The sequence below is a fragment of the Gymnoscopelus braueri genome (genome assembly GCF_963280865.1).
Source record: "Gymnoscopelus braueri genome assembly, chromosome: 11".
Classification (NCBI taxonomy): Eukaryota; Metazoa; Chordata; class Actinopteri; order Myctophiformes; family Myctophidae; genus Gymnoscopelus; species Gymnoscopelus braueri.
The window spans coordinates 39,673,011-39,700,961 of NC_137613.1; the positions used below are offsets into that span (position 1 = coordinate 39,673,011).

A 27,951-nucleotide genomic window follows, 5' to 3' on the forward strand; every position below is an offset into this window, starting at 1 on the left:
TCTCTCGCAAAACCTGGCAACACTGGGTCGTACACTGGTTACACTGTATCTGCCTGGGTTGGACAGTATAGTTACTTCGATATTAAACAGAAAAATAACGCCATGGATGTATGTAAATATCGCTTCAAGTTGAATAATTGAATGCGTTTGAGCTACAAACGGCTGTATAACTGTATGGGAACACGGTTTAAGGCCTGTCGTGGGGTTTTGGACAGTATAATTTCAGGGTAAGTGGAATGATACATTTCCTTCCTGCGTCTTTTTTTCCTCTCTCGCAGGAACAGAACTGCTTGCTTTTATTATTATAGACATAACAAAAATAAACACGTAGAATTCGCATCATATACGGCCTTGAAATCTACATGCGTGTCGTGATGCCAGTATTAAGGATTTTAAAATGATTACATTACATACTCCAGCTCGAGAACCTACTTCTAGGAGAGTGGTAAAAAAAAAAGGTAATGGCTGTCCGTCGGTCGGATTCGTATATTGTGAAATGCCTCAGTATACAGTATATGTGTCATATTGTACAAACCCCGATTTATTGTGTTAAGATCAACATGGGCCGTTTTGATTTATGGGTGGAAATTAATCGCACAGCTCATTTGCTTGTACGCTAATGCGATCCAAGCTGTCAAATCATATTATTTACCTGTCTGCCCGTCAGTGGGGGCCTATACTTCGCTCCATAACGTTAGTCACACCATTTATAACATTGTTTTGAGTAATGCTAGTCTGTAATAGTGGCCGAGCTTCATCGAGCACTTTAAACCTACATGCATCGGCTATTTTGGAAATAGCTGACCCACAAGCTCACGCATTGTGAGCTTGTAGATCTGCTATTTTCAAAAACTCTTGAAATAAAATGTGGAATATTTGGAATATTTTTTTGAAACATTCTAAGAAAATATATGTTCCCAAATCCAACCCCAAGGAGCTCACTCCAATAACATGCTCCGTAGCCCTAATGGCATTAAGTAGCCAATAACTACACAGATACTGGGCCTTTTGTTCAAAGCTGCCCAGCAAATAGCAGGGTTTTTTCAGTCCTTAAGGTCTACGTATTATAATAAGGGAAAGGCTTAGTTGAGTCGTTATTATTCGGTGTAATATTGACTAATTTATGACATTTTATTTTGAATACATTTTGAAGCCCTGGGAACAGACATGTTTGAGTGCAAAAAAAACATCAAATTATGGAAATCTTGCCTCACATTTCTTTTTTATAACATCTGGTGCCAAAAGTGCACACAGAGAAGCAACTGTAGTACACATATTTGTATCAATCATTGCCTTATGGGCAACTTCAGGTTTCCATAAGGAATACGTTAAAAGCATGGACTGTAGCTTAACACAGGACTTTGTCATTTTGGTGTCATGCAGACACAATTTTCTGTGGGATCCCAAGAGAGCATACTAAAGCTGTTGGGCCAGAAGTAGGCCAGTTTGACAGTGTCATGCACCATAGTACACCCCCAACACTGATGGAGTCATCTAATGTAGGGAAGTTCAGCTCTGCACTCATATGAACAGAGAAAGCACAAAAGACAGGCTCCAGGGCATCTGGGTCATGTTAGTAGATAAGGAGCTAGGTGTAATGTGTGAAATTAACCACAGATATAGTTTGTTTAGTAATACTAGTCAGTCAGCTCTATGATGTGCTTTTATTTGTTAAAGCCTGATGAAACAAAAGGAAAGTTAAAGCTAAACTATGTTCTGGAAGTCCCATAAATCTATTTCTGCGTCCGGGCATGAGCAACAGTAGGATATCTCTGTAGTCCTGACAGGGGTCTAGCTAGCTTAAACATGACATTTTGTGTTTGTATTGTAACACTTCATGGTTAAAAAGACTGTACTGTGATCAGAACATCACAGGTTCGATATCAGCATTAGCCACAACCCACAACCTGTCCTGAAGTGTCATTGAGCAAGGCAGAGAGTTCCTACCTGCTCACTCATTTTAAGTCACAGTGTATTGTACAGCACATTGGCTAAATACCTATAATGTAGCAATAATCTAAATGAAAAGTTATATGTGAACACAGTGTGACTTTATCTCTCTCAAATTGGAGTAGGCAGTATTAATAATAAGATTTCCTTTCTGTAGCTCTCTCTGATTCAGCTAAATTGAAAGGGTAACAGCCCAGGGGAATCGGTCAGCTCAGAACTTAGGTTTTATAAGGGCTACTGTTGTCTGCTAATGATCATTTTATGGTTAAATTGAAGGGGAAGAGGATTTAAAAGGTTAAAGGGAATGGGATGCCAAATGGTTAAAGGAGGTATTGTGTTGGATTAAAATACTGTGGTTCATGCAGATCATAAAGTGACTTTAGATATGACGTGTTTGATAGGCGTCATCTTTTTTATGTGTTTATCTCCTCTGGGGAACTGTTTTTGTAACGTTTGTAGTGGTCAGTGTGATATAATTTGTCAAACACTGTCATATTACGCAAAATCTTGACAATGATTTATGTGCAGAAGCCTATATTTGTAGTAAATCTGGTTTGAATTCTGTAGTTGCAGCATGTGTAAACTTATAATTGTGTTCTGGAACTGCAGAGGTCATAAGGTGGGGAAGCAAAACTTTGATTCATGGTTAGGTAATGGTAAAGGTAGACTCGGCAATGAGACAATTCCTAATAAAAGAAAAACTAGACACCTTCAATGTAATTAGTGTCAATCATGCTTGTAGGCTACATAAATATTTAATTGACAATCAATTTGTGTTCTACATCCTGCTTTCCTTTTTCTTATCAGCAGAAAGTTGCTTTTTATTATGTGGGCGATGTTACAAGTCATTACCTTTAAATCACACAAGTTGTCCATCTTCAGGCAGAGAAGTCATTAGCAATTCAAGAACTATTTTCTGAGAGGTCTTGATGTGTAAGCCCTTTTTTGTGCCAGGTTGGAGGACTCTCAGGGCTTTGGCCTGTTTCACTGACCATATCTCATAAAGGTCACTGTCACTAATTGCACCACAAGTGCTTTCCCAGAGGATGATTGCACTGTTTTTCCTCATCAAAGAAATGTTTACATGTTGCTAAATTGTCCTTTGGGTGATACAAGCAAAATGCATGTGGCCCAGCCTGGTGTCCCTATTTGTGCAAATTTAAAAAAAAAATCCTATATTAAAATTGCCTAATGGGTGGGTGGACAGACACGATAGAAACCGATGGGGGGCATCATGATGAACAACACCGATTTGCACGTTGCCCCTGGGTGCCTCTGGCCCATATATGGGCATATCCCTAGGTGTGAGGGCTTAGCGGCCCTCACACCTATGTCGCAAAACATTCCAAGAAATAGCAGAGTGCGGTTGTAGAACTTTTGCTATAGTCATATATAGGGCTTACTTACACCCTTGCATTGTTTTACGTGAACACAATATGCTTTTTTTATCTACTAAAGTGGTTAACCAAGGTGGCAGATTCCTGTCCTCCAAAGATAATGAGGCAGAATTTGCACATCCCAAAGTTGTTCATTTTCCACCAGTACAGGTGTCTGTCTTGAGTCATCCCAAGTTTGGGGTTGACTGGGTTGACTTATTAAGTGCATCTCCTTCTCCTCTCTTGTTTCCTTCATGTCACAGAACGAACAGGGTTCGACTTGGTATAGGGATCATTTTGACCCAAGTAGCGACCTCATTATCTTGGCATCCAAAATCGGTCCTCTAGCTTGCTCTTAATTGAGCCATCAGCGCCTTGAGGGTGTAGAGGAGGGATGAACGTGACAATTACAGTAATGAGGGGTCAGCCATGCAGAGGTTGGTGGGCAGAATAAGGCTCCACTCGGGCCCTGCAGGGTAGACCCGCTCACACCAGTCCATAGCAAATCAAAGATAATATTGTAGCCTGACTGTTACAAAGTTTGGAGAGTCAGTATGTTTTTAATCATGTTTGCCTCTGGCAGTGGCAGTTTCTACGACATTTCTTGTTGTGGTAATTGTTCAGGGTCAGTGATTTTCAGTTAAAGCTAATGACTGAATGATCTCTGATGTGGCCTGCAGTGTGCAGGACTGTGCTCGGGAATAGGGTAGTAATAGACATAAAAAGCTCCATCCATGCACAGCACGGAACATGGAACCCACATGGTCTTTCCTTTGAGTATTAGCGTACATGCTCTAGGCTTATCCTGATTAAGTGCTAGCCTGAGCACATGTAATGTTGTTTGATAATAGAAATCATTACAGGGATTGAAACCCTTGGAGATCATTTGATTATCATCGTCGCCACTACCACAGATTGTTAAATGGCCATAGCCTATTAAGCAAAAAGATGCTGTGACAATTTTCACAGCACTTCTTAACCCAAAATAGATAAGGTTTCTTATATTGAGTGTGTCCTCTCATAAAACAGTCAGTGGACCTTTGTTTCATTTACATTTGATAATAAAACACCTTCTGAAGCAGCTTTTCCCGGCTGACTTCAGAAAATTATATATTATAGGTTATGCCAATCAGTTATTTTCAAAAGAAACCGTTGTCTGCAGGGAAAGACACTTTTACAGCCATGAATACATAATTGCTCACAAGCTTGATAATGGAAAATGGTCTGTGTATGATAGGCTATACTCTACTGTATTATTGTACAATACATAAACATAGAACATTTACATTTAGTTTTCTCCATAGTCATTAAAACATTAACGTCAACAAATAAGTCAGTGTTGGTGTTGGCTGAACATCAGTGCATTGTTAACAAGTCAATCAGAATAAATTGCATTGTCTCATCACAGCCAGGTTTGCAGGTGTAAAAAGTGGGTGAAATTCATTTTTGTGCAAGCGCAATCATTCATAGTTTTCAGGGGGGAAAAGGAGGGTCAGAGAATGGGAGAGCAAGGAGAAAAACATTGGAAAGAAACATTTCAAAAGTACAGGAAAGACGTCAGGAGATGTGGGGAAAACAACAAAGCTCTCTGCTGCCACCCAAACATCACCTGGAAAGGACTGGAGAGGTTGACTTAACGCATTGGCCGTGCTGCTGCGGTCAGAATCACTGTAGCCTGCCTAAAGTCTCCTCACGTCCAAGACACATGATACCTTGACCATGTTGACATATCAACTTAATATTCCCATGCTCATTCCCAGTTAGGTTGTTTTTGCATATTAAAGCATGACAGAGACACAGCGGGTCATCAAAATCATTAAGGTTCATCCTATAATCTTACAAAAACTAATGCAATTCGCACATCACTTGGTTGAGGTGCTTGGTTGGAAAGTAACATGAAGAAAAAGAATAAAACCACACACTCATCTGCTCCAATGTAATTTATTGACAACATTTCGAGCCTAGGCTCTCTTCATCGGATCAAACACGATGAAGACAAAAGTTGTCAATAGATTACATTGGAGCAGACAAGTGTGCAGCTTTATTCTTCTTCTTCTGAAGTTCTGATTCTTCTTTTTCTTTTTCTTCATCCTATAATCTGCCTGTTAGATGGAGATTTGTTTAAAAAATATATATTTTGGGCTGAGGGTGGCACTATAAGGTTGACGGTTCATGTTCATCCACCACACAACAAATGTGCTCAGCAAACACAATTTGCCCCTTCCATTTTGAGATATCTTGTGTCCAACTGGAAATGATGGCCTAAGAGTGGTGCTAGAGGAAAGGCCATGGGGTCGGACTCACTGATTGACCGACCAAGGTACATAGCATCCTTAGAGCGCCGCCACTATTTGGGCTAAAAATAATTGAAATGCTCAGATCATAGATTTTTCTCTCATCCTTTGAACACATCACATTATCTACAAGTTTTCAACTCACCATTGTCTTCATTGCAGAAAGGAAGCAGCTTATATCGTGAAGGGCTTAAGCGCACTTCGCCAGCTAGCTAGTAAGATCAGTTGCATATTCTCCATTTAATCTCACAAATATCCCACAGAAAAGCATGAGCTTTGAGGGTCAACACTGGATGGGGAAACTAGCCTACATAAAAGCCACAAGTCTGAGTTCATGTACAGATAACAGCATGAAGTTGGACAGTTTGAGCATCATGCTTTGGTAGTTATTGGAACTCAATAGATCCGATCAAACAAAAACCATGGATACAAAAAAATATTTTCGTATGGTCATTGGTGATTGTTGCAGCCTTGTTATTTATTTAAAAGCAGATTAGTTCAAATGTAGTTTGAAGAGGGTGTTCTTTAGTGTTAGGAACATTTCCATTTCCAGAAATACTCACTGGAATTTGCGTTTGTTTTGCTTTAATGTTTTTAAGAGCAGCTAAACAAAAGCAAGTAATTTGGAGTTGTGAATTGTTTAGCTAACAGAAGCTGATGTTATTGGTAACACAGCACAGTCATTTTCATTACTGCAAGCATAAATGCTGAGTGTGAGCACTGTGGACATGATATCCACAGCGATACTCCGCTCAAAATGCGATTTCTATGGACACGTCCCTTTACTGTGTACTGCTAGAGATTAGCACCCATACTACATGACCAGTTGACGCCCACTACTCAATTAACATTCTTGTCACATCATAAACAGAATATAACATTTTGCACAACTAGCCCAAGTTGTGTCTTGACAGTAATGAGATTAGATGATCCTATTCCTTATGCTTAAATCTGCCTGCAACCTGTTCAGAGGAAATGGAGAACACATTAAGGCTTTCTTTCTCATAACAGTGCAAGCTTTAGGTGGAGTCAGCAGAAAGAATTGAGTCTTGGGACCTCAGGCTGTATTGCCCTCCACATTTCATTGTAATATAATAATTGCCATCTACTGTGCTACCCCTCAATTGCCCATTTTCAGGTCCATTGTATGACATTCAATCCATTGTAAGCTATCCGGTTATGACCCCCCCGTCCACCCCCAAGGAAGACGGCATTGATTGTTTTCTTTTGTTTTTTTTATCTTGTAGAATATAATTCATATCTTGTCACCATGGCACCAAGAGGAAACTGTTAACTGTACCATTTAACAAAATGTTGATACGATGATGATCATACGTGTATGGTTGTTTTCACACATTTGATTATTGGACTGTGAAAAAAAATCTTCTTCAAGGTTGTGCTATATTGTTACATCTTGTGTACAGAGGAGGTACACAGGAGTACAAGAGTAAAAAAAAAAGCGTCCTACTGTAAATCAAGTTATTCGAACCATATAGCTTGCTGCTTAACAGAAATGAAAACAAAAAGATACTTTAAAGATATTTTAAAATATATTTTCGTGAACGGAAATAATGAACAGATGACTTCCAGATGGCTTCCTTTCTCAGTTTTCGGGAGGTGTAGTTCCAGATTCTATATTAGCATTTGGAGATTGTCGAATATCTCTTAACCGACTATCTCTTAACCTAAAATGAACTCTAACCTTAACCCTGGCCCTAACCTTAACTGACCTTTAACCCCAACCTGCGTCTTTTAAGGATAATCCTATAACTTGGGATATGGATAAATTACATTTTCCTCATGGGGACCAAAACATTGTCACTTCGAGGTCTGGCTGGATTTAGTCTGGCTTTACTATCCTCATGGGGACCTTTTGTCACCACAAAGACGGTAAAACATGGTATACACAGTACACACGTGCGCGCGCACACACACACACACCTATTACATAGACATTGTGGCATGAAACTTTGGCCAGTGTGCCGTGCAGTGTTTGTGTGGGTGTGTGAATGAGATTGTGTGCACACACCTGTGTCCAAGTGTGTGTATGAGGGAACGTTGTGCTTCTTAGTCTGACTCTGACAGAACTGACACCATTGTCCTCGAGTAGTTTGTTCTGAGCAACAGTCTGTGGTTACACATGCTATTTCAGTTGCTCCTATAAATGTGTGGTGTAACTACAGGAATATAGCTGATTTTAGCTTTACTGAAACACTTAAAGTCCGTGCAAATTAATGCATTGTTTTCACATAATCAGTCAGACTCTTGTCATTTGTTATCTCTCTGATACTCTCACATTGTGCCTACATGTGCACACATGCCTTTATATTAGTCTTTCTTCTCTGATATGACTGATAATATAGGCTAATATTGGAATAATCCCCCCCTCCCTCTCTCTCTCTCTCTCTCTCTCTCATAGGACAGGAGTGACGTTTTCTGCACCACTACAACACCAGAGAAGTTGGCCAGTGTTGTCCCTTTTGAGTAAACAATGAACTAAGACACTCCCATACACACACACACACACACACACACACACACACACACACACACACACCCTGCACCCCTCACTCAGCAGTGCCCACCATCTACTGGCTCAGCCTTTCGTCAATAGAGAAATTTACCTTGGCAGACCACGCCAGGGCAGAGAAATGTGTGTGTGCGTGTGTCCCTGCTTGCATGACTGTGTGTGAGTGTTTGGCTGTACAAGTAAGTAGGCTGCGTTCCCTCTCGCCCTCTGAGAGGCACTTCTCTACTTGACTGATCTCAGCATCCTTCTCCACAACTGCAAAGCATCATGGGGAGGAAAAAGATTCAGATCCAGCGGATCACCGATGAAAGGAACAAGCAGGTGAGCCCCCCCCCCGCCCCCCTTTATACTCTGCTGTGACGCACTGTGAGCTTGTAGATCGTCTATTTGCAGCGTGCGACACCATCGTACGACCAAGTATAAATTAAGCATTTTGGCTCCATCTGGCTTCTTCTCTCTTTTGTTTACGTCGAACAAAGGTATCTTTACATTTTATGGTATATTCTGTGAACATTTTTGAAAAATGATCCGATAGATGGATTCTAAATAATCTCACTTGGCTTGCTCAAACGCTGCTACGCAGACCCATGATACCCCAGAGGTCTTGGCTGTCCCGCCGGGGTCAGTTTCATGGACTGGCAGCAGATGTCCAGTAGGACATCATGAGCAGCACAAGATTTGGTGTTAGGGTTCAGACTTCATTCTTGGCTACGTGTGTTCCTGGCAAGTGTTTTTTTTTTTTTTTTTTTTTTTTTAAGCCATGGAGTAGTAAGCATAGGGAAGCCAATCATCTCAGTCACACGAGCCCCAGGACAGCTGCTCCAGATCAATCAATCCTTCCGTAGCAGCTGCAGTCCTCCAGGACACATGTGACTGTTCTGTCAGTGTAAGAGTGTACTTGTGTTAATATTCATCCATGCTTGTGCTGTGTGTATTTGGCATGGTTGACAGCTTTAAAAAAAAAAGAAATGCATAGAAATGCTTTATCATAGTTAGAGGAAATGGCTGTTTTGTATTAGACCTGACATGGCACAGGCAAATATTTGTGAACAGCTCCGTCCAATTTCCATTCATCAAAGACTCGAGGCTTAAGTCTGCAATCCATTGACTGAAAAACATGGACACACGCAACCATAAGCGTAATTTACACTGGGGACACTGGGCGGACATGTCCCTATCACTTGAAATGTCGAATTCCGTCCCCATCGCACCTCCATCCATGGCAAAAACAGCTGCTCAGCAAATGAGAACACTATACAACTGTATTTGTTGTTACATTAGTTCCCATTTGCTACTGTAATTTCGGACCTTAGCCAATAGTCCGATCTTGCTTATTGTATTTAGAGTGTCTTCTAAATGCCTAAATTGTAGTAAGTAGTAGTAAGACCTGTGTTAAAAACAACTGGCGACCGGCCAATAGGAATGCATAATGAGGGGGACAAAGTAACTGCAGTTTACTGTAGCTGGCTTTGTGTGAAGCAAGTGACTGATGGCAGGAGTGACTGCGGTAACACAGCAGCGCAAACCCTGTTAAGGGACACCAAAAATGTTCTGTTTAGCCGTAATAGAATTGGCTTTGGCTCCCGTTCATTGTCCAGAAAAAAATTACCAAGCAACTGCCCATTCAAAGTGAGGCCCCGGCCTGCACACAACATGCATATATATTACGGCTGTCAAAAAGAATGCCTTAACCCATGCAATTAATTTTCAATGTGTAACGTGAAGTGTATGACTGGAAGTATTTGTTTTTGCTGTATGACACCAGCCGCACGTTCTCCTATGACTCTTTCCTAGTGGAAAAGTCTCCCTGCAACAGCGATATACACACACACACACACACACACACACACACACACACACACACACACACACACACACACACACACACACACACACACACACACACACACTCGTGCGCACACGCACACCGAGCAGCCCCGCCTCTCACTGAAATAGTTTGCGGGTCTTGTCATGGTGTCAACTTGTTGAAGATGATAAGTGCACAGAGCCTCCATGAACCTTCGATTGAGAAATCTGAGATGGTGTTCTGGACAAAAGTCAATTAATATTTCTCTAGTGCGATTTGGCTGGACTTTTGTTCAGAATGGCTAAAAAACGGCAGAAGTGCTGTTAGGAAATATGTAACATTTCAGACTAATTAACAAGGAAGGCAAAGGATACAAACAAGCCCATTTTCAAGCAATACAGAGCAGTGCCAACCATCCTTTGCAATACCAGGAGTATGATGATGATGATATAGCTACTATAATTCTATAACTATAGACCTCATATATATATATATATATATATTATATATATATATATATATATATATATATATTAGTTGCTGTCGGGTGGACACCTTGTATGTATGAGTTCTTCATGTCCTTTTTTATTATTAAAAAAAGAAAATAGTGAAAATAGCCGATCTACAAGCTCAAAGCGCTTTGCATCGTGAGTCGTGACACGTTGTGAGCTTGTAGATTGGCTATTTTCACTACTTTTGTGCGACAGTCTTGTATGATGAAGTATATTGATAGTACTGTCGCTGTAAAGGTGACCGCACACTGCACAATATCTGCTGTCTTTGTGCTGTACAGTAGGTGGAGTTTCCATATTGTAGCATAAACATCACCTTGGCACAATGCACAGTGTAATGTGTAAAGATCGGATTAAGATGGCCAAAATCATGCTGTCTGCAGGCACCTTACATCCATGTATTCTTTACCTAATCTATACCTGACAGTAAACAGATTCTGAAGAAGGATAAACCCAAACTATATTTTCTGTTGTGCAGTGTTCTCTCTATTAGATATGTATTTTTTTATTGAGAAGTTTGGAGAAAATGTAGGTAAGACATAATTAGCAAGGTTAGGCCAATAGGCATACAGTATGCGTGGGTGTGGAGGCCTGCTACTATGCATGTGACAGGTACAACTTTTGACAACTTATAATATATACTAGTCCATACCCAGTCGACGCATCCGTGGGGGGATATGCACACATGATCTGGCAACCCGGGAGGCAGTTCGTCCCATAGCTGGACAGCTCCGTAACCATGGCGACATTCTTTTACACACAAACGCTAATAAACAGCTGAGATTTGGTGAAATCAAAAAACGGGCTTCGCAGTTCCGTGCACATGGTAATGGTCAATGGCTGTGTGCAAATTCAGATCACTTGCTCCAGCCAACGGGCAGACAGTTTTGGCCTCACCACCACCCACCACAGAGGTTTCTCAAATTTAATTATTTTATTTAATGTAGCTTTCCTAGTAATGTTGCACATTTGGACATGCATTTTGGTCATAGAATGAATCTCTTTGTGGGGTGGCATAGCTCAACATATCAAGCCATCTTTTTTGATAAAAGCGCCACATTTGGCAGATATATTGGGAACAAAACTGGATATTGGCTGTGGGATCCATTTTTCAGGACGGCCACCACCGGTTGGTCAAACCTTCCTAACCCACCGTCTAGTGACAATACTTCTAAGCGTTTTTAAATCCTTATAGAGAGATTTAAACAACCAAAACATAGTTTTACTGCTGTAATTTGATGTTTTTCTTTGTGACAGTCCCTCCTCCTCGCACACACATTGAAGTTAGTGAATATGACATAAAGTTCATTTTTTCCCCTTGAAAATGATGAAAGGCAGACAATAATGTTCTTGTCATACTGGAATGTGTCTGAATGGAAGAATATATATATATATTTTTTTTAAGATATTTTTGGGGCTTTTTCTGCCCTTATTTGAGAGGAAAGTAGGCTGACAGGAAAATGGGGAGAGAGATGGGGGGGTGACACAGCAAAGGCCGTCGGGATCGGTAGTCAAACCCGCGACGCGCTGTAAGACTGGATTACCAGCCTATGTGGTATGCGCCTGGACTGCTAGGCCAGCGGGCGCCCCGATGAAAGGATCTTTTACATTTTTTTCCGCTAATAAGCTAAATTAGGGGTGTGTGTGTGTGTGTGTGTGTGTGTGTGTGTGTGTGTGTGTGTGTGTGTGTGTGTGTGTGTGTGTGTGTGTGTGTGTGTGTGTGTGTGTGTGTGTGTGTGTGTGTGTGTGTGTGTGTGTGTGTGTGTGTGTGTGTGTGTGTGTGTGTGTGTGTGTGTGTGTGTCCAAACTTTACCGAAATCAAACAAATTTCAGGCCAATGTACTGATAGTAACTAAAGCTTAGTGAGGAATATTTATCTTTATGATATAATATCCATCTCATTAGCACCTTGTTGCAAATGAGAGAAACCTCATTCATATAGAAAGAAAACTGAGAAACTAAAGCAGAGATAAATCTAGTCGGAAAGAATAAGTGAGAATGAGCACAGAAGAACAGTAATTCAGTTCTCCATCCATCTGTCACAATTAATTTTCAAAACGTGTCCGGAATTTGTCAACATTGTTTCAGTATGCACAGATTCGGAGTCAGTCAGCGGGCCGTTCATTCAGAGCTCATCTTTACATATTTCTTTTGACACCCACTGCCATCTGTTTCCCCTCCCCTGTTCCCCTCAGGTGACCTTCACCAAGCGGAAGTTTGGCTTGATGAAGAAGGCCTACGAGCTCAGCGTGTTGTGTGACTGTGAGATCGCCCTCATCATCTTCAACCACTCCAACAAGCTGTTCCAGTACGCCAGCACTGACATGGACAAGGTCCTGCTCAAATATACAGAGTACAACGAGCCTCACGAGAGCCGGACCAACGCAGACATCATCGAGGTAAACCGCTGCACCGTTCACAAAGCTCTCCCAAATCATTCATCTTGATATCTGGGATACCCAACTCCTCTATTACTGGCAAACTTTAAATATATCATGCTTTATCAAAAAAACTAAATGTCAGTAAATCACAATCACATTTGGGTTTGTGCGGAGGACAAGAAAGCTTGTATTTTAGTGGGATTATAAGTATGCTTCGTCTCATGAAACAAATTATGTCATTTTAATATTTCAATAATAATGAATTATTTGTGCAAAATGTATGAGCTGTTCGGGAAAACGTGTATATGTGTTAATGGTGCTTTTGTCAGAAACTTTTCCTAAATATGATGGTGTTGTATAGAATCTCTATCCTAAATTGATTCTCTTATTTGATTCACACTATAATAATCCATGACAGATTATTTTTATGTATTAAGGAAATTCGCCCCCGTTAACCAGAAATTCTCTTGCCTTCACAGACGTTGAGAAAGAAAGGTTTCAATGGATGTGACAGCCCAGAGCCCGATGGAGAGGATTCCATCGATCAAAGCCCTTTAAACGATGACAAGTACCGCAAGACCACTGAGGACTTGGACATCCTCTTCAAACGTTATGGAGTAAGTCTGTCCTAACACTTAGATACAGTATAATATATCCTTTGTCACCTAACCCTTTCGACAAGTGTCGCTCTACAAACATTACGTATCTTCAACTGAGTCGAGAACTCTGTATTTCCAAATAATGTCAGTCGAGAACTTTTTTCAACTGAAAATACAGTACACTGTCTGCAAGTCTGCAGAGTATTCAGTGATTTCAAAGTAATGATTTTCTTTCATACCCCATCTTTTAACTGACATTTTTATACTTGATGACGAAAACTTGTGTGAGTTGATATGAGCAAAGCCATAATTATTGAACCTCTCCTAGGACCAGTAGCCTTGGTGTAGAGATACGACTAAAACTGAAGTTCTCTCCCCTATTCTAGCAGTCTACAGCCCCGCCCCCTACGTTCTCCATGCCAGTCACTGTCCAGGCATCAAATCAGAACACGTTGCAGTTCAGTAACTCTGGCAACGCCCTGGTAACCACCTCCTATGTGACCTCGTCTTCACTTTCCGATCCTCACCTACTGTCGCCACAGCAACCGGCGCTCCAGAGGAACACGGTATCTCCTGGGTTGCCGCAGCGACCAGCCAGCGCAGGTGAGGAAAGGATCCAAGGGCATTCCAATGCTTGTGCTAAGACTGAAGTTATCCCTTGACATAACTCATCAATTCCAACAGTAACATGAAAGCAAGCCTGAGCACTCTCTCTGGTCCTCAGTTGTAGTTGTCTCCGCTTCAGAATGTAATTGTGACTGTTTTTAATGTTTTGTCAGAAAAGCTGTGTTGAAAGCTGTATCTGCTAGATGTTATTGCAAGGACAAACTTGTTCTATAAACATGTAAAATAAGCATCTAAATATAGCTCATTCGTCAACCTAGATTTGACAGTGTGGAAACTCACAGATCAGGCAGTTCTTGGTGATAAATCCTCAAACTCATTTTCCATGAGTGGCATCAAATTACAGTTGGGAATCTTCTGCGAATGACCTCCAAACACTCATTCCCTGAACACACTCAGGGAATAAAAAATGATATCGCATATGAGTGATTGGAATCAACACTGGGGGAAAAGAAACATTATTTGTTATAATACGTTAACGTTTTACTGTCACGCAAACAATCATTTTGCTAAAGGAGCGGTTAAATTGTACAAATTGTGGAGTGATAGAAATGTATTTGAATAAGCAGGAGAACAGGTAGCATGAAGGGAACAAAGACAATAAACAAACACGATGAGCTCAAAACCTTCCTCATGCTTTACAGCCAAATTAATAGATTATAATTTACTGCTTGCTTACTTTGCTTCCTTTGTATAATTATTCAGATGCTTGCATACGTTCATTTACTCGGTACATTAAGATCTTTTCACATAGGCAGCACGCCTGCGTACTCGCTTGGATCCTCATGTGAATAGACGTGTTTGTACACTTCGTGTGGAAGACATTTCAGCCCAGTTCAGCTCGGTGACGGACATAAGGGTGCGTGCGTGAGACTAGCATGAACGTGACAGTTTCTCGGGATTGTGGCCTCTTGTCGCTCCGCCTGTCAGATTGCCCGCGTCTCCCTATCTGCCCGTTCGCCTCTCACTGAAAATTAATGACTAAATAGGCGTGTCAGTCGCTCTCTGTGTGAAAAGGCCTTTATACTGTAAATAGATACAGTTGAAAATGTTTCTTAGTCAGAATGTTATCAGCCCCTATGTGGGAAAAGGAAAACAAGACTGTGTTAGGTTGTTAGTTCTAACTCTTAGAAAATACTCGAAAAAATTTGTATAAATATAAGTTTGTGTATGATTTTAACCATGGGGGCAAAAATATAGGATTCAAGTCCAAGGATGGACTTGAAATGCAAGAGGCAGATAACGGACATGATAAAAGAAGGCAGCTGATTCAAGATTTAAAGAAATACATGGGTATTAGCAGAAATTGATTCAGAAGCAGAACAGGAGTCAGGTTATTGGGAAACATTCATTCTGAAAAGACAGACAGAGAAGAAGACAGAGAGACTCACATAGTCTCACGGTTTTCTCTCTTGTTTCAACAGGGGCTCTTCTCGGAGGTGACCTGAATAATTCGAATGGAGGATGCCCGAGTCCAGTCCGTAAGTATCTATGAATTGCCTAATTTATAATACAGCGTCTCAGTTTTATGAATGAGACATATACTGTACAGTATGTGTGCAACCGTAATCCATTCAACGAATCCCTGTCAGTAGGCAATCCTGCATTAGCATTGCGATCTAGCGATTTAATGCTAAATTGGTCTGTAATTGGTATTAAAAAGGTAGTAAAACATCTTAAATTGAATGTGCTGATACCTGCAGATAGCGTTTTCATACCCTAAATGTATTGTGTATTTCATCATCAATTCCTCAATGACCTCTACATACAGTATGCTAAGCAGTGACACTTTCCATCATCACTAGACACACTGACTTGTTCTGACTCATAAAATGAAGGATGATTCAACCCCTACCTGGCTTACACAGAATGAATACTTCTACAGATCTATGGTCAATATCGTAGAGGAATCATCGGTGTTGTCTGTTCTAAACTTGGCATACAAACAAGCAACTATATTGAGTACAAAAACCTTGCACAGCACAAAACAGTGGCAGTCGATCTACATGAATGTGTCTTAACACCTTTACCGCCGGGCCCGTAGTTCTACGGGCCGTTAAATCCAACGGTTAAGCGCCGAGCCCGTAGTCCTACGGGCTGCGGTCTTTTCGCGCATGCGCGGTCCGGGTGCACTTTCGGAATTTTTTTGATCCACTTCCGTTTCCGGTTTGATGACAGGAAATAGAATTATTTGGGATCCGGTTTCGACGATCACGCCCGCTCCCATTCTACAGACGAAACTGAAACTCAATTCTCTTCCTGTAGTTTTTTCTCCTCGCATTTCACTGTTTAACGTAATCCGCTCTAACTACAGTCATGGAAGTCCGTTTGACATGCGGTCTTCACTGGGAGATACAGGGAGATCTCGCGGACGTAAACAGACCGTTCACGGCTCAATCTTAAGGATTTTAACAAGATCTATGGCGACATGAAAAAAACAAAAAAACAACAAAAACACCTTGGCAGGTGAGTACATTATTATGAGATTAACCTCTGGCGGTGGATGTGTTAAGGATTGGATTGTTTTGATGGATATAAATAAAATGGAGAACTTTGCCGTGCCTTTCAATAATTACTTTAAACTTGAAAAAAAAGGACAAAGCATCATGAGAAATAATTATTAAGATAATGTACAGGTAATCAATCAGTAACCTCACTGAAGCATTGAACATTATTGTTCCGAACAGAAACTGCTCAATTTCTACACGGCAATTTGCTCCATTCAACCAACTACCTAGCGGCCAGTTGGTATTATGATTAAAACTTTGTCTCGAAGTTTATCCGTTAAGTTGATTTTCATCTCAGTTTAGTTCTTTCCTTTATGCTAATGTGGCCTCAACGCACACTGTCTGCCAAAACATTTGAATGTTCGCACAACTTTTAGCCTTTCCTGGATGTTTTGTCTTCAATATACTATATGTATACTACTTTGTTCGTTCCTTTACACGCATGAGCTTTGTCATTGATTTCCATTCAAGCTTCACCTGTTTCCTTTCCCCTGCAGCAAACGGATACATCAGTGCCAGGGCCTCCCCAGGCCTCCTCTCAGTCTCCAATGGCAACAGCCTGGGGAAAGTAGTTCCGGCCAAGTCTCCACCACCGCCCCCCAGCCCCCAGATGGCCAACAGCCGCAAGCCAGACCTGAGGGTCATCACCTCACAGGGGGGAAAGAGCCTCATGCAGATGGTGAGCTTAAACATGCCGAACCTGTCTTAAAGAGGGCTGACTCGCTTAACGGGATGCACTAAATTCATGGGCTTAATCTTGTCGTCTCTCACTAAACTGTTCATCATCTTTAGTGGCCAGCTTAGGTACTTGCCAGACTAACAAGCAAGCAAGCATATCATTGCAGGTATAATATTATCTTGGTGGAGAAATGTTTATGGCAATATTAAACCATTTAGACCGGGAACCCCTGTATGTAACTATACCTTTCAATCTGGGAACCTCTTTTGGGGTTGTTGTTGCTATGTACAGTATATAGCAACATCAATGTTTTTAGAATAAATATTTGAAGTTTTTCAGAAAACTTAGGTCAGGATTTAGAAGCCGTTTTTAGAATCGGCCTCAGATCGAAATAAAAAAAAGTTAAACTTAAAAGTATTTGATTTCAGTATGTATTCAAACGAAAGGCATCCCATTGACGGACAGTGAATTAAAGAAACGTTTACTGTCAGTACCAGCAAAACATGTGCTACAAAAATAATGCATTTACCTCATTGGAGGTATGCATTTACCCTGACATTGTATAGAATCTGCCTGATTTGTTGTCTGTTGTACTGACTGGAATTGGGAATAAGTAAACACTAACCATTTAACACTTGCTGCTCACTTACTGTGAAATTCATTTGTAGAAATGAAATATTTAACCAATTCATGTTTCAAGCGTATGTATTAAAACAGTTGATTATAAACCAGATCAATGGTTGTGAAGCATCAAAACACAATTTTTAGTGGAGAAATCAAGCATCGCCTTTATTCTGGAAACATTCCTTTGACTTTCTTTGAAGATTAGATCCAGACAGAATGGTGCCTCACATCAATAGTTTCCCTTTATTATACTTTCCTTTAATACTGGTACCAGTATTAGGTGTCATCCTGAGCAGAACAATCTACTTCTATTGTGATGTAATGTGATATGTCACTCATTTATGTAATTTTAAAATGTTTCTGTATCTGACTTAATGTTGTGCCCAATTGTAACTATACCTTAATGCTGTTGGTTCCTAAAATAGCTCCTGTAAGATAAACGGATATTAGTTCTTTGCACATACCAGTTAGGTTCAAGCATTTTCTTTTATTGCTTGGTATTTTATGTCGGTTTGATTTTCTTTAACTTTCAATGACTTTTAAGACTAAATAATGTATACATTTATATACAGTATAAGTCAAAGGTCTGGCAAGAGAGAAATGTGTTTCTAGAATACTATTATTGTTTAGTAGCTAATGTCCGCCAATTCTTTATTAGAGAATTCCTTCTTCTCTACATCCACACAGTATAACACTGATCAAAACAATGGAAACTAAGAATCCCCCCCACTTACTTAGTTATTTTGGAGGCATAGATTTCACTGTCATTTTTTTCTATGCCTTTTTAGTTTTTGTTATTTTCCTACTTTTACATAGCTACGGTATAATAACCTCAGGCCAGAGTTGTAACCCTCTCTGTTACCACCTTTTGCAGACAGAGGATGAGCTGGAATTGGTGAACGAGGTGAATTTCCCCATGTCAATCACTCGCATGAGTTGATGGCCATCAACTACCTCCACATTAGCATGGATGCAATGTCCTCATATGTGTGCCTGAGAAAAGATAGTTTTTCCTTTTTGATCTCGGCAAACTGGCAGTTCCGGGCCGCCACTGGACTGCATGTGGTTCAAGGCTCATTGTTTTGTGGTTCCAGCATGATTGTGTACAGTCGGAGGATCATACTCGTATGATCTTCTTAAACAAATTCTAGTTCTCTCTCATTTTGTAAATGCAAAACTCCATGGTAGGCAACGCTAACACCCACAGCAACGTTGACAAAACACTTTCGGCTTGAATGAGATCTAGTTTTGTAATAGGCCCATTTTCTCCATTCTATGACAACACTTGAAAGCATGGATGTCTTTTCACATGGCAGTGTGGTGCATGTTCCTTGTTCACCACAATCCCACACTGGTTCTCATTTTCACCTACTGTACCACCCGCTGTACCACTGAAAATTTGTGATCTTAAAAAAAAAGAAAGAAAAAAGCTGGTGTTGCATTAAAGGCATTTCACTCAACAATCTTTTCTGATGTGATAAAGCACACAAAGCACACTTTTTTTGATACAAAAAGATGTAATAACCTGCAAGTACCACCTTTTTCTTTTTCTAGTAGAGAGACACTCATTGCTGCATTGGCAATGAGTGGAACCTAGTGTCTCTTTCCACAACCAGTTCCGTTGTTAATTCAGAAAAAGTTTCATGTTCGTTTTTTGTGGGTGTTCCACTTGTATTTGTTTCTATAACAGTCCCCACTTGGCCTTTTTGCTATGATCTGATTCAGTTTAATGGGACTGTCTCGTTAAAGTTTTTGCGTTTTTCACTGCAGATGGCAGTATTTGTCCCTGCCTGGTTTCATAAAAGTCCCAAACCTCCTGGTAGCACGGCCACAGATTCAGAAGCAGTGCAGCACTGCTACAGTATGTAGTGGAACCACAGACTACATTGTTAGCTTAATAATTCATACAATGTCCACCTCATTAGTAATTCATAGGTTGAGGTTCTTTTGCTTATTTTTGACGTCATCCTCAAGTCAATTATTAAACCAAACATCTTAAAGGTTCACTCCACACTGGGAAACTATATTTTTATGTCACAAAGCTGATGTGAGATGTATTTTGGACACACTACCATTTATGAATCCAGTCTTATTCACATTTTCATTTCAAGCATGTCAAAAGGTTACATTCATTGAAAGATAATGCTGATTGATTCACACCAACATTTGTCTCCTGTATTTATTGCATCTAACCTCTTGTTTTCCTTTCTGGCAGAACGCCCAGCGGTTGGCAGCAGGCTCCCAGGTGGCACAAACGCTCACTACGCCAGTGGTGTCTGTGGCCACGCCTAGCCTACTAGCACAGGGCCTGCCTTTCTCGGCTATGCCCACAGCTTACAACACAGGTGAAATTATAATAAACATATCCTCAGAATTCAAACTCATTCAGTTTTTTCCCCCTTTTATGTATGTCCTTTCTTATACTGTATCTGCATGTTGGTGGTGACATACAACACAGAACAGAGAACAACGAAAATTTGTTCATAAAGCAAGGTTGGAAGAATGTGCCAATTAAGGAAAATTCTAAGGAGAAATTGCTTCAAATTTATGACCTGCCCTTCTTTTTGGTTCCTAGAGTACCAGCTGACGAGCGCTGACATAACGGCTTTACATGCCCTGACGTCACCTGGAGGCCTGGCTTGGCAACAGTCGGTTACTCAGCAACAGCAGCAACAAACACAACAGCAGCAGCAACAACAACAACAACAACAACAACAACAACAACAGCAACAACAACAGCAACAACATCAACAGCAACAACAGCAGCAGCAACAGCTCAATCTCGCGTCACTCAGTAACCTGGTGTAAGTACAGTTGATTCTTGATTATCTCACTGACCTCACAGCCTTTTCCAAGCATCTGGGTTGAGTTTCCAAAAAACGCTACCATCATCCATGGCCTATGGCCGGGATGAACCTGGTGGCTGAGATATTTTTGGCAAACCGACAGCCTTTTGCGTTCTATCTATGAATCCTCTGGGCAATGTTGATTTTTTAATTTTGTTTTGTTTTGTTTTTTGAAACTCAATGCTGCTGACTCCAAGTCAGCTAGCATGGTGTCCCATACCATAACTATGCTAGCAATTCACATTTCCTGAATTGGTGAATTGGTCTCTCACCAGCATCTCACCATCTCAGTGTCTTCATGTCTTCACTTTAACCGGTACCCTATTATTTAGGACATGGTGTTGACATACAGTTCTTTTGTGAACTGTGCAGTTATCATGGAGGGAGAATGGAGATGATGCGTTATAATTGAGATAGTTGATTGTCTCAAAGAGTAAGCAGTCTTGGACATAGAATGCTACAATATTATGTCTATGCTATATTATAATACAAATATACAACAAGATGCATTATATACAGTACATACATGTACACTACACATCTCTGTGGATTGCAGACAGTGGACTTGCGACAATTGCCACTCATAACCCGGCACGGCACTGTTCAGGTCGGCATGCAGACAACAGAACTAGGGCCAGACATTATTTGACTAATTGCCAACGGTGTTGGCATGAATTCCGCCGATGTTTCCCAACTTTTTACCACTTTGAACCTTGGGTCCCTATTTTAGGCATGTCATTACAGGTGAACAGCTTGTAGATCAGTTATTTTTTTATTTTTTTATTTTTTGAATAGGGCTTACAGTAAGTAAGTGGTTGAATAGAATAAACTAAAAAGAACATACTTTTCGTTAATCAAAAGCTATTTGTGTTTATTTGTATTTATTGTTTTGCGTATAAGTGAAATGTTCCGAAATAGAAACTTTAATCAAATCAAAGTTTTTCAAATTGATTAGAACATTTTGCACGTTTTGACAAATTATCGGTGAAAACATTGGTAATCGGTGGTCTAGGACTCTCCAACATCAAGATCGGACCCAACAATCTGGCATTGGTCGGGCTCTGCAGCAGAACCTTGAAGTATGTTCTTCTCCTCTTGTCCACAGCATGTGGGGCGTGGACAGACAGAGCGGCGAGCTGTCTAGCCAGGTCTCCAGTCTGGCTGCCAATCTGAGGTGAACAGCCAACCAGTGTGTGTGCGTGGGAGTGTGTCACATGTAGGGCTGGGCAATATATGATATGACACTAGACACCGTCTCGGCAATATTCAATATCGTAATCAGGGTTGCCAGATCTGCTTATTATAATTTCCCCGCAAGATTTTATTTGAAAATAGCAGATCTACAAGCTCACAACGCGTCGCATCGCGACGCGTTGTGAGCTTGTAGATCGGCTATTTTCAAATAGCTGATGTATATGTTAAAGTGCTCATGTGGCCCATAGTCCCTTCTTTTGGGCTGGTTTTCCTAGACCTGGTTGCTTGTTTCTCTCACAGAATCTGGCAACACTGATCGTAATATTGTGATACTGCATAAGTGCTGGTTTACACCACTGAAAGCCTTATTTTATACTATTGTCAAATATCTTCAAATATAATAGAAATAGCAGATCTACATGCTCCCGACGCGTTGTGAGCTTGTAAATCTGCTATTTTTGAAAAATAAAATTGATATTATTGTCACAACATCGATATTGAGTTATTTGGTCAAAAATGTTGTCCATATGGCCCAGCCCTAGTATGTCATATCCTTTGTCTGGGGCACTCTTTAGTCCACCTTTTGATGGAAGGGACTCTATTTTTGTGTCTTCCTTTAGATTTGTGGCTGCCGTTTATTATTAAATAAACTGATGTGTGCGTGCATACATGTGATTGCACAGCACACACACACACACACACACAAAATAACTCAATCTGCATGAAGGTAGTCACAGTTTTATTAACCATAACAATTACCTATTTCTGGCTCTACATGCTCCAACTCTGTGCCTATGTATAGTTTATTGATACTACTGTATACTTATATTAGGTCATCAATACTGATCATTTAATAAATGATAGTTGTAGGGGAGCAGCAGCCAGAGAGTTGTTCATGTGTCGGAAGTTGATGGAAACGTTGCAAGAGTGTTGACTGGCTATTGTGGAAACTTGTCTGCTTATGAATTTTGAACTTCATAATGTCATTGATTTCATACATAATTGAGTGATATCAGAATATCGCTCAACAAAAACAAACTCCCAGACCTTCCGTCCTGTGATGTTTAGAAAGATATGGGAAAATGAGGAGGAAATAATGATAGATTCATTATTTCAAACAATCATCTTTTGTGGGAAGATTTCATAAGCCTCTCACTCCAAATGTTGTGAAAAATATTTTTTAAGTTGTGTTTTCAGCATATTATACAAACCCCCTGGTGCTAAGTAGAATGTTTTGATGCTAATCAAATGTTGCTCTAGTGTTGACCATCCAAGCTCTATGACTACAGAGAAGTCAGTTTTTTGTTTGTTTTCTTCTCCTTGGGTTTTTCCCCACATGCTTTTCAAATTCACCTTTTCCTTTTGGATGCAGGCTCCAACATTTTCTTTTCTCCCCACAGTGTTGGCTCTCCGTCCAACCTGCTCTTGGGTAGAGATGAGTGGTTGGGCCGGTACTGTATCCCACTTCCTGTTCCTGTGTGTTTGTGCGCTTTTGGCTGCCCCCCTCCCCAAGCATGTCCAGTTATGTCTGCAGTCAGGAAAGAGACATACTGTAGCCCAGGATTCTTTTAATTTGAAGTTTCTTCACAACATGGCTGACTCATGGCAAATCAACCCGTCATGCAAATCATTTCATGCTTCTTGGGCTGTTATGTGGATATTTTGGGTGCAAGATTATTGCATATGCTTGGAAAGTGCTTGGAATGGACTGGGTTGTTGAATCAGTTGGTGTGGCTTCTCCTTGTCGGTGCTGTGCCTTGTAATAGACCTAGGTTTCTATTTGTCTGACATTCGAGTGACGCGCTAGTTACTCATGTACGCTTTCTGTCCAGTGACTTGGCAATTATGAAAGAAAAATAAAAAGTTTTTCTGTCTTCTTTCCTCTAGTTTCTTTTTTCATATGTTCTGTCCCCCGTCTTCCACTTTCTTCTCTCTGTCTCTCTCTTTGTCTGTCTCTCTGTCTGTCCTTCATCCTTCAGGCCTGTGACCCATATACCTCAAGGCGCCATGCTGACTGTCAACACCAACTCCAACATTAGCATCAAGTCGGAGCCTGTCTCACCCGGGCGGGACCGCAGCACACCCTGCCCGCCGCCCTCTTCCACTACGCCGGCATCAACCTCCGGAGGGAGCATCCTGACCGCGCCACCTCAGTACCCTGGCTCCCTGCTCTGCTTGGAGCCCCCGACCGGCCGCTCTCCCGCTGACAGCGTGAGCAGCAACGCCAGTTCGTACGAAGGCAGCGATCGCGACGAGTCCGGAGCGGGGGGCGGCATCACGGCAACAAGCACCGCGGGATCTGCCGCGGGTTCTGTCGGGCGATCCCTGCCCTCTGACTTCAGCCCCTCCGCCGAGCTACTTAGAGTGCAAAGCGAATCGGAGCAGGAGGGCGGTAACGTTAAGCGCATGAGATTGGACGGCTGGGTCACATAGAGGCCGACAGGGACGTCCACCTGCAGTCCTGGTGACACTTAAACACCTAACCCATCACCTCCACATGCTCATCCCTGTACCCTCCCATCCACTGCCTCAACCCCACTGCCAAATGACACTATCATCACACATCTGCCTCTGTCCAAAACTGTACACCCACCTATCCCGCTGATTTGTCCAGACTTTTGAGGCTTTGCCAAAACAAATTGAAATAAAAAGTAAAAAAGAAGAAAAAACACTTCTGGGGGCATGCTCTGAGTGAGGGAGGTGTGGCCCAGTAAGATTTTGTGTCTGTGGCAGGGCAGTGAATATAGAGAGAAGGTAGAACCTCAAAGCAAATGTGGCTTGAATGAACAGACTCCCATATAGTATTTTTTTCTTTTCTTTTTTTTGGCAGAACTGAGGCTTGCTTTGAAGACTTTATGCAAAAGGATTAACAGAAAAACATTTACCTTTCACGTGGTTTTGGTGCTTAAACCAATTGTGAAACAGAATCTACGTTGTTGGATCCTGTTGACAGCATCACATTTATGTATGTACACTGAGCACTGCCACATTGCTCACAGTTTGATTGGTGGCACAGTGGCACACAGGCTGGTTGTCCACATGGAACTTTGAATACCATATTGACTGTCCACTCTCGCTATTACAAATCGAGTGTCATTTATTTGCAGTGAGCACTGTTCATTCTCATGAATATACCTTCCAAAATGCACTTTTGGAAGCCACTGTACCTGGACGAGTATGGTTTGTGAAGACTGTTGGCTCAACATAGTGGCTGGCACTGGACAAAGAGCCTTAGACTGGCTTCCGGGTAAGAATAATTCACCATGAATGGATCCCTCCCCTGCCACATTTACCATCCTCCTCCCTGGGCCAAAGCCCTCAGGTGGCACTCTGCGGTCAACGTGTGCCCACCAACTACGGCTAAAGACCCAAGCGCCATGCCAGAGTGCCAATATCAACCTCCTCTCTTTGAAAATGCCAAATGCCTCTCACCCATGGTGCAGGGACACCGGAGAATATCACTCGCACTCTGACACTCCCACAGCAATGACTTATGATACTATTTGTGAAGCTAGCAAAAATAAAAAGCGCTTTGAGTCGGCCGTAGCTCTCTCCTCAGTTTGGGTGCTTCTCCAGTCCTCACACCTCGCCACCTTTTAGAACGTGGATGGAAGTCGTCGCACCAGAAATCCAGCCAGCGTAATAAAAGCTTAACAACAGGAGCTAGATGCCATCCACTTTAAACGTGTAGTCAGAGTTATTGGAGCCTCCGATGGCTTTTGGTAGGGAAGTATTTGGTTCAAGTTTAAGTCCAAGTGTTCTTTATCTGTTGGTATTTTAAATCTGTTTTGAGGGTCTGTTAGTAGTCCAGAAGTAGGAATTCTGACTTTGTATAAAATCACTCCTTATACAAAAAGCTTTGATGTCCACCCTCTAGCAATCTACTAGCTCTCCTTAGCTCTTTGTGATGTTTCAAAAAGTGAAAGGAACAGACGTTTTCTATATTTCTACCGCTTCAGTTGGCAGCAAAGTAAAATAGCTTTTCAGCTTGGACGATGTGTATGTACATATGAATATATTTGCATAGACTTTGCTAGGTATCCCTAAAACAAGCAATGTGTTAATTCTCAGTGGATCTGTTTGCATATATGAGTGTGAATTTGATATGTTTCGAGCTACGATGCAGGGGTTAAGCCGCACATTGCTAGTGCTGGTGAATCGGACTCGTTTCAGTAACCTATTTTATGCTAGTGTTGATGGTGTGTGCACTTTCTGTCTCTCACTCACAGAGGCCTGCTTGGTTGTGGTGTCACTATGTTCTCTAACCACCGATTTTAAAATTTGATGTCAAAACCCACATAAAATTTGGATGAAATCCAGATGGACACAGACATTCAAATTTGAATAATGTGAAGACTTAGTATACCTTGTTTCTTCATAGAATTAAGACTGATGTTGAAATCATGAAAATCTAGGCTCTATGCATTGAGCAAACATGTCTAGACTCTACCTTGAAAAGGCATAATCATGAACAAACTTCTGTTAAGAGGTAACATTCTGCCAAGTTCTCATAGGATACAGATTTTATATGAAAACTGTATACAATCAGCATCGGTTTCTACAGATCATGCATGCAGGTAAACATGTCGTGCTACTTCTTAAAGACATGGGTTATGTATTCTCTTGCAGCAGTGTTAAGTCTGTGTAGGGGAAATAGTGGGATAAATGGTCCAGGTGCACAAAGGTAGCAGACTCCTGAATGGATGTTCAGCATGGCTTGTCCTGGGCCCTCCCATAGTGCAATGCAGTGTTTGCAGTGCATCTTCCTCGCTGTTAAAATGTGAGAGCAGATGCTGATGTTTGCACTTTTTTGGGGCAGCTAACAATGAATTAACACCCCCCCCTGCTACCGATGCTGTATAGTGTTGCATGCAGTGTGTGAGATTGAGAAAATGTCAATGTGATACAATACCATGTCAGTAAGGTAGGAAATCATGCAGAGGTTCAATTGCGTACATACATCCAGCGTCACAATATTTTCCATGATTAGGTCATTTTACCGTCTCTCATGTAGGATACCAGGTTTATGCATTTGCTCTATTAGGAATAATAACTGTCACGTGGCCATTTCCCTTTTGAACCAGACTCATTTCAATGGAAAGACTTTGCTCCATGGGAGCAGGTGGTCGAGTGAAATATGTGACACCACAGCATTTGGCTTCGACATCCTGCCATATGCAGGTCATTCATGTACAAAAGGTTCTCTGTCCAATCTAGCAATTTAGTCTGAAGACAATCTTATATGAGAAATGAAAACCTGCACCCCTATTTCTTGTTGTGTACAATGTTTTTTAGAATCTCACTATTTTTGGATTGTTAATTTGTGCTGGTGACAGTTCCATTGTCTATTATTATTATTATGATATTATTATGGAGCTTTTTATTTCATTGCTATTTTGTGTAGGATAGCCAACAGTTTCTTTTTTTTTTATTTGATGTACCTTATCATATACATATATAGTACTGGTTTCCTTTTTTTTTTAAACAACTTGCTAAAAATTGCACGATCAGTTATTGTGGTATTAGCAAATGCAATGAAGGAAAATACCAGTTAAATGCTGCAGTTTTAATTAAGATATAGAATATATTTATAAAATGGGGGAAAACAACTGAAATTTAGCAATTCATAAAATTTGAAAAATGTACATGCATGGGATAGCAACAAGTAACAAAAGATGTTACATACCATAATGATAAAGGACATGCATCACAAATGAGTTTAAAACAACTCAGAAAAATGTAGCATATGAAATACTAAAGAGGAAATTTATAGCTAATATATTGTGTTCAGCTAGTCTGCTTTGGGTTTTGTTGTAAAGAAATATTTCTTTTTGTTGTTTTTCGAGAATGATATACAATTTGTGTATATTTTCATATACAAAGTATGCACTGATATGTTACTAAAATTCTATACCGCTTTTACAAAAAAAGTGTTTGTTGTACCAAAGTATCCAAGTCCCTTGAAACCTTATCCTTTTTGCGTATGTTTTACCGTATTTTATATATTAAATAGACAAACTTGAGTGAA

The 27,951-nt window shown here is 40.8% G+C and overlaps 2 protein-coding genes across 6 annotated transcripts in view; both read left to right on the forward strand.

The window, feature by feature from the left end:
* Positions 1-3,045, forward strand: part of mrpl24 (mitochondrial ribosomal protein L24) — a 74,409-nt gene extending 71,364 nt beyond the window's left edge. The window contains exon 7 of the transcript XR_013934094.1: positions 3,031-3,045. The gene's annotated coding sequence lies outside the window, so the exon portion shown is untranslated. The remainder of the gene's footprint in view (positions 1-3,030) is intronic.
* LOC308095946 (myocyte-specific enhancer factor 2D homolog) lies at positions 30-27,946 on the forward strand. Of its 5 annotated transcripts, none has more exons than XM_080443125.1 (12): positions 30-227; positions 8,040-8,471; positions 12,665-12,868; positions 13,330-13,467; positions 13,836-14,052; positions 15,498-15,554; positions 17,078-17,259; positions 20,099-20,228; positions 20,459-20,687; positions 21,835-21,903; positions 23,324-23,374; positions 23,903-27,946. In XM_080443125.1, the coding sequence occupies exons 2-12, from the start codon at positions 8,418-8,420 to the stop codon at positions 24,354-24,356; spliced, it is 1,785 nt and encodes a 594-aa protein (XP_080299251.1). In that variant the 5' UTR covers positions 30-227; positions 8,040-8,417; the 3' UTR covers positions 24,357-27,946. The 5 variants fall into 5 exon arrangements, with proteins under 5 accessions (XP_080299251.1, XP_080299253.1, XP_080299252.1 ...); XM_080443127.1 differs by having other exon boundaries at positions 13,839-14,052; XM_080443126.1 differs by having other exon boundaries at positions 8,045-8,471.
* Positions 27,947-27,951: the final 5 nt, after the last annotated feature.

Excerpts from the sequence above, each read along its gene's own strand:
- LOC308095946 (XM_080443125.1), top strand. The coding sequence starts at position 8,418 with ATGGGGAGGAAAAAGATTCAGATCCAGCGGATCACCGATGAAAGGAAC. Across the intron at positions 12,869-13,329 it reads CCAACGCAGACATCATCGAG|ACGTTGAGAAAGAAAGGTTT; the intron begins GTAAACCGCTGC and ends TTGCCTTCACAG. Across the intron at positions 21,904-23,323 it reads AGTCTGGCTGCCAATCTGAG|TGTTGGCTCTCCGTCCAACC; the intron begins GTGAACAGCCAA and ends TTCTCCCCACAG.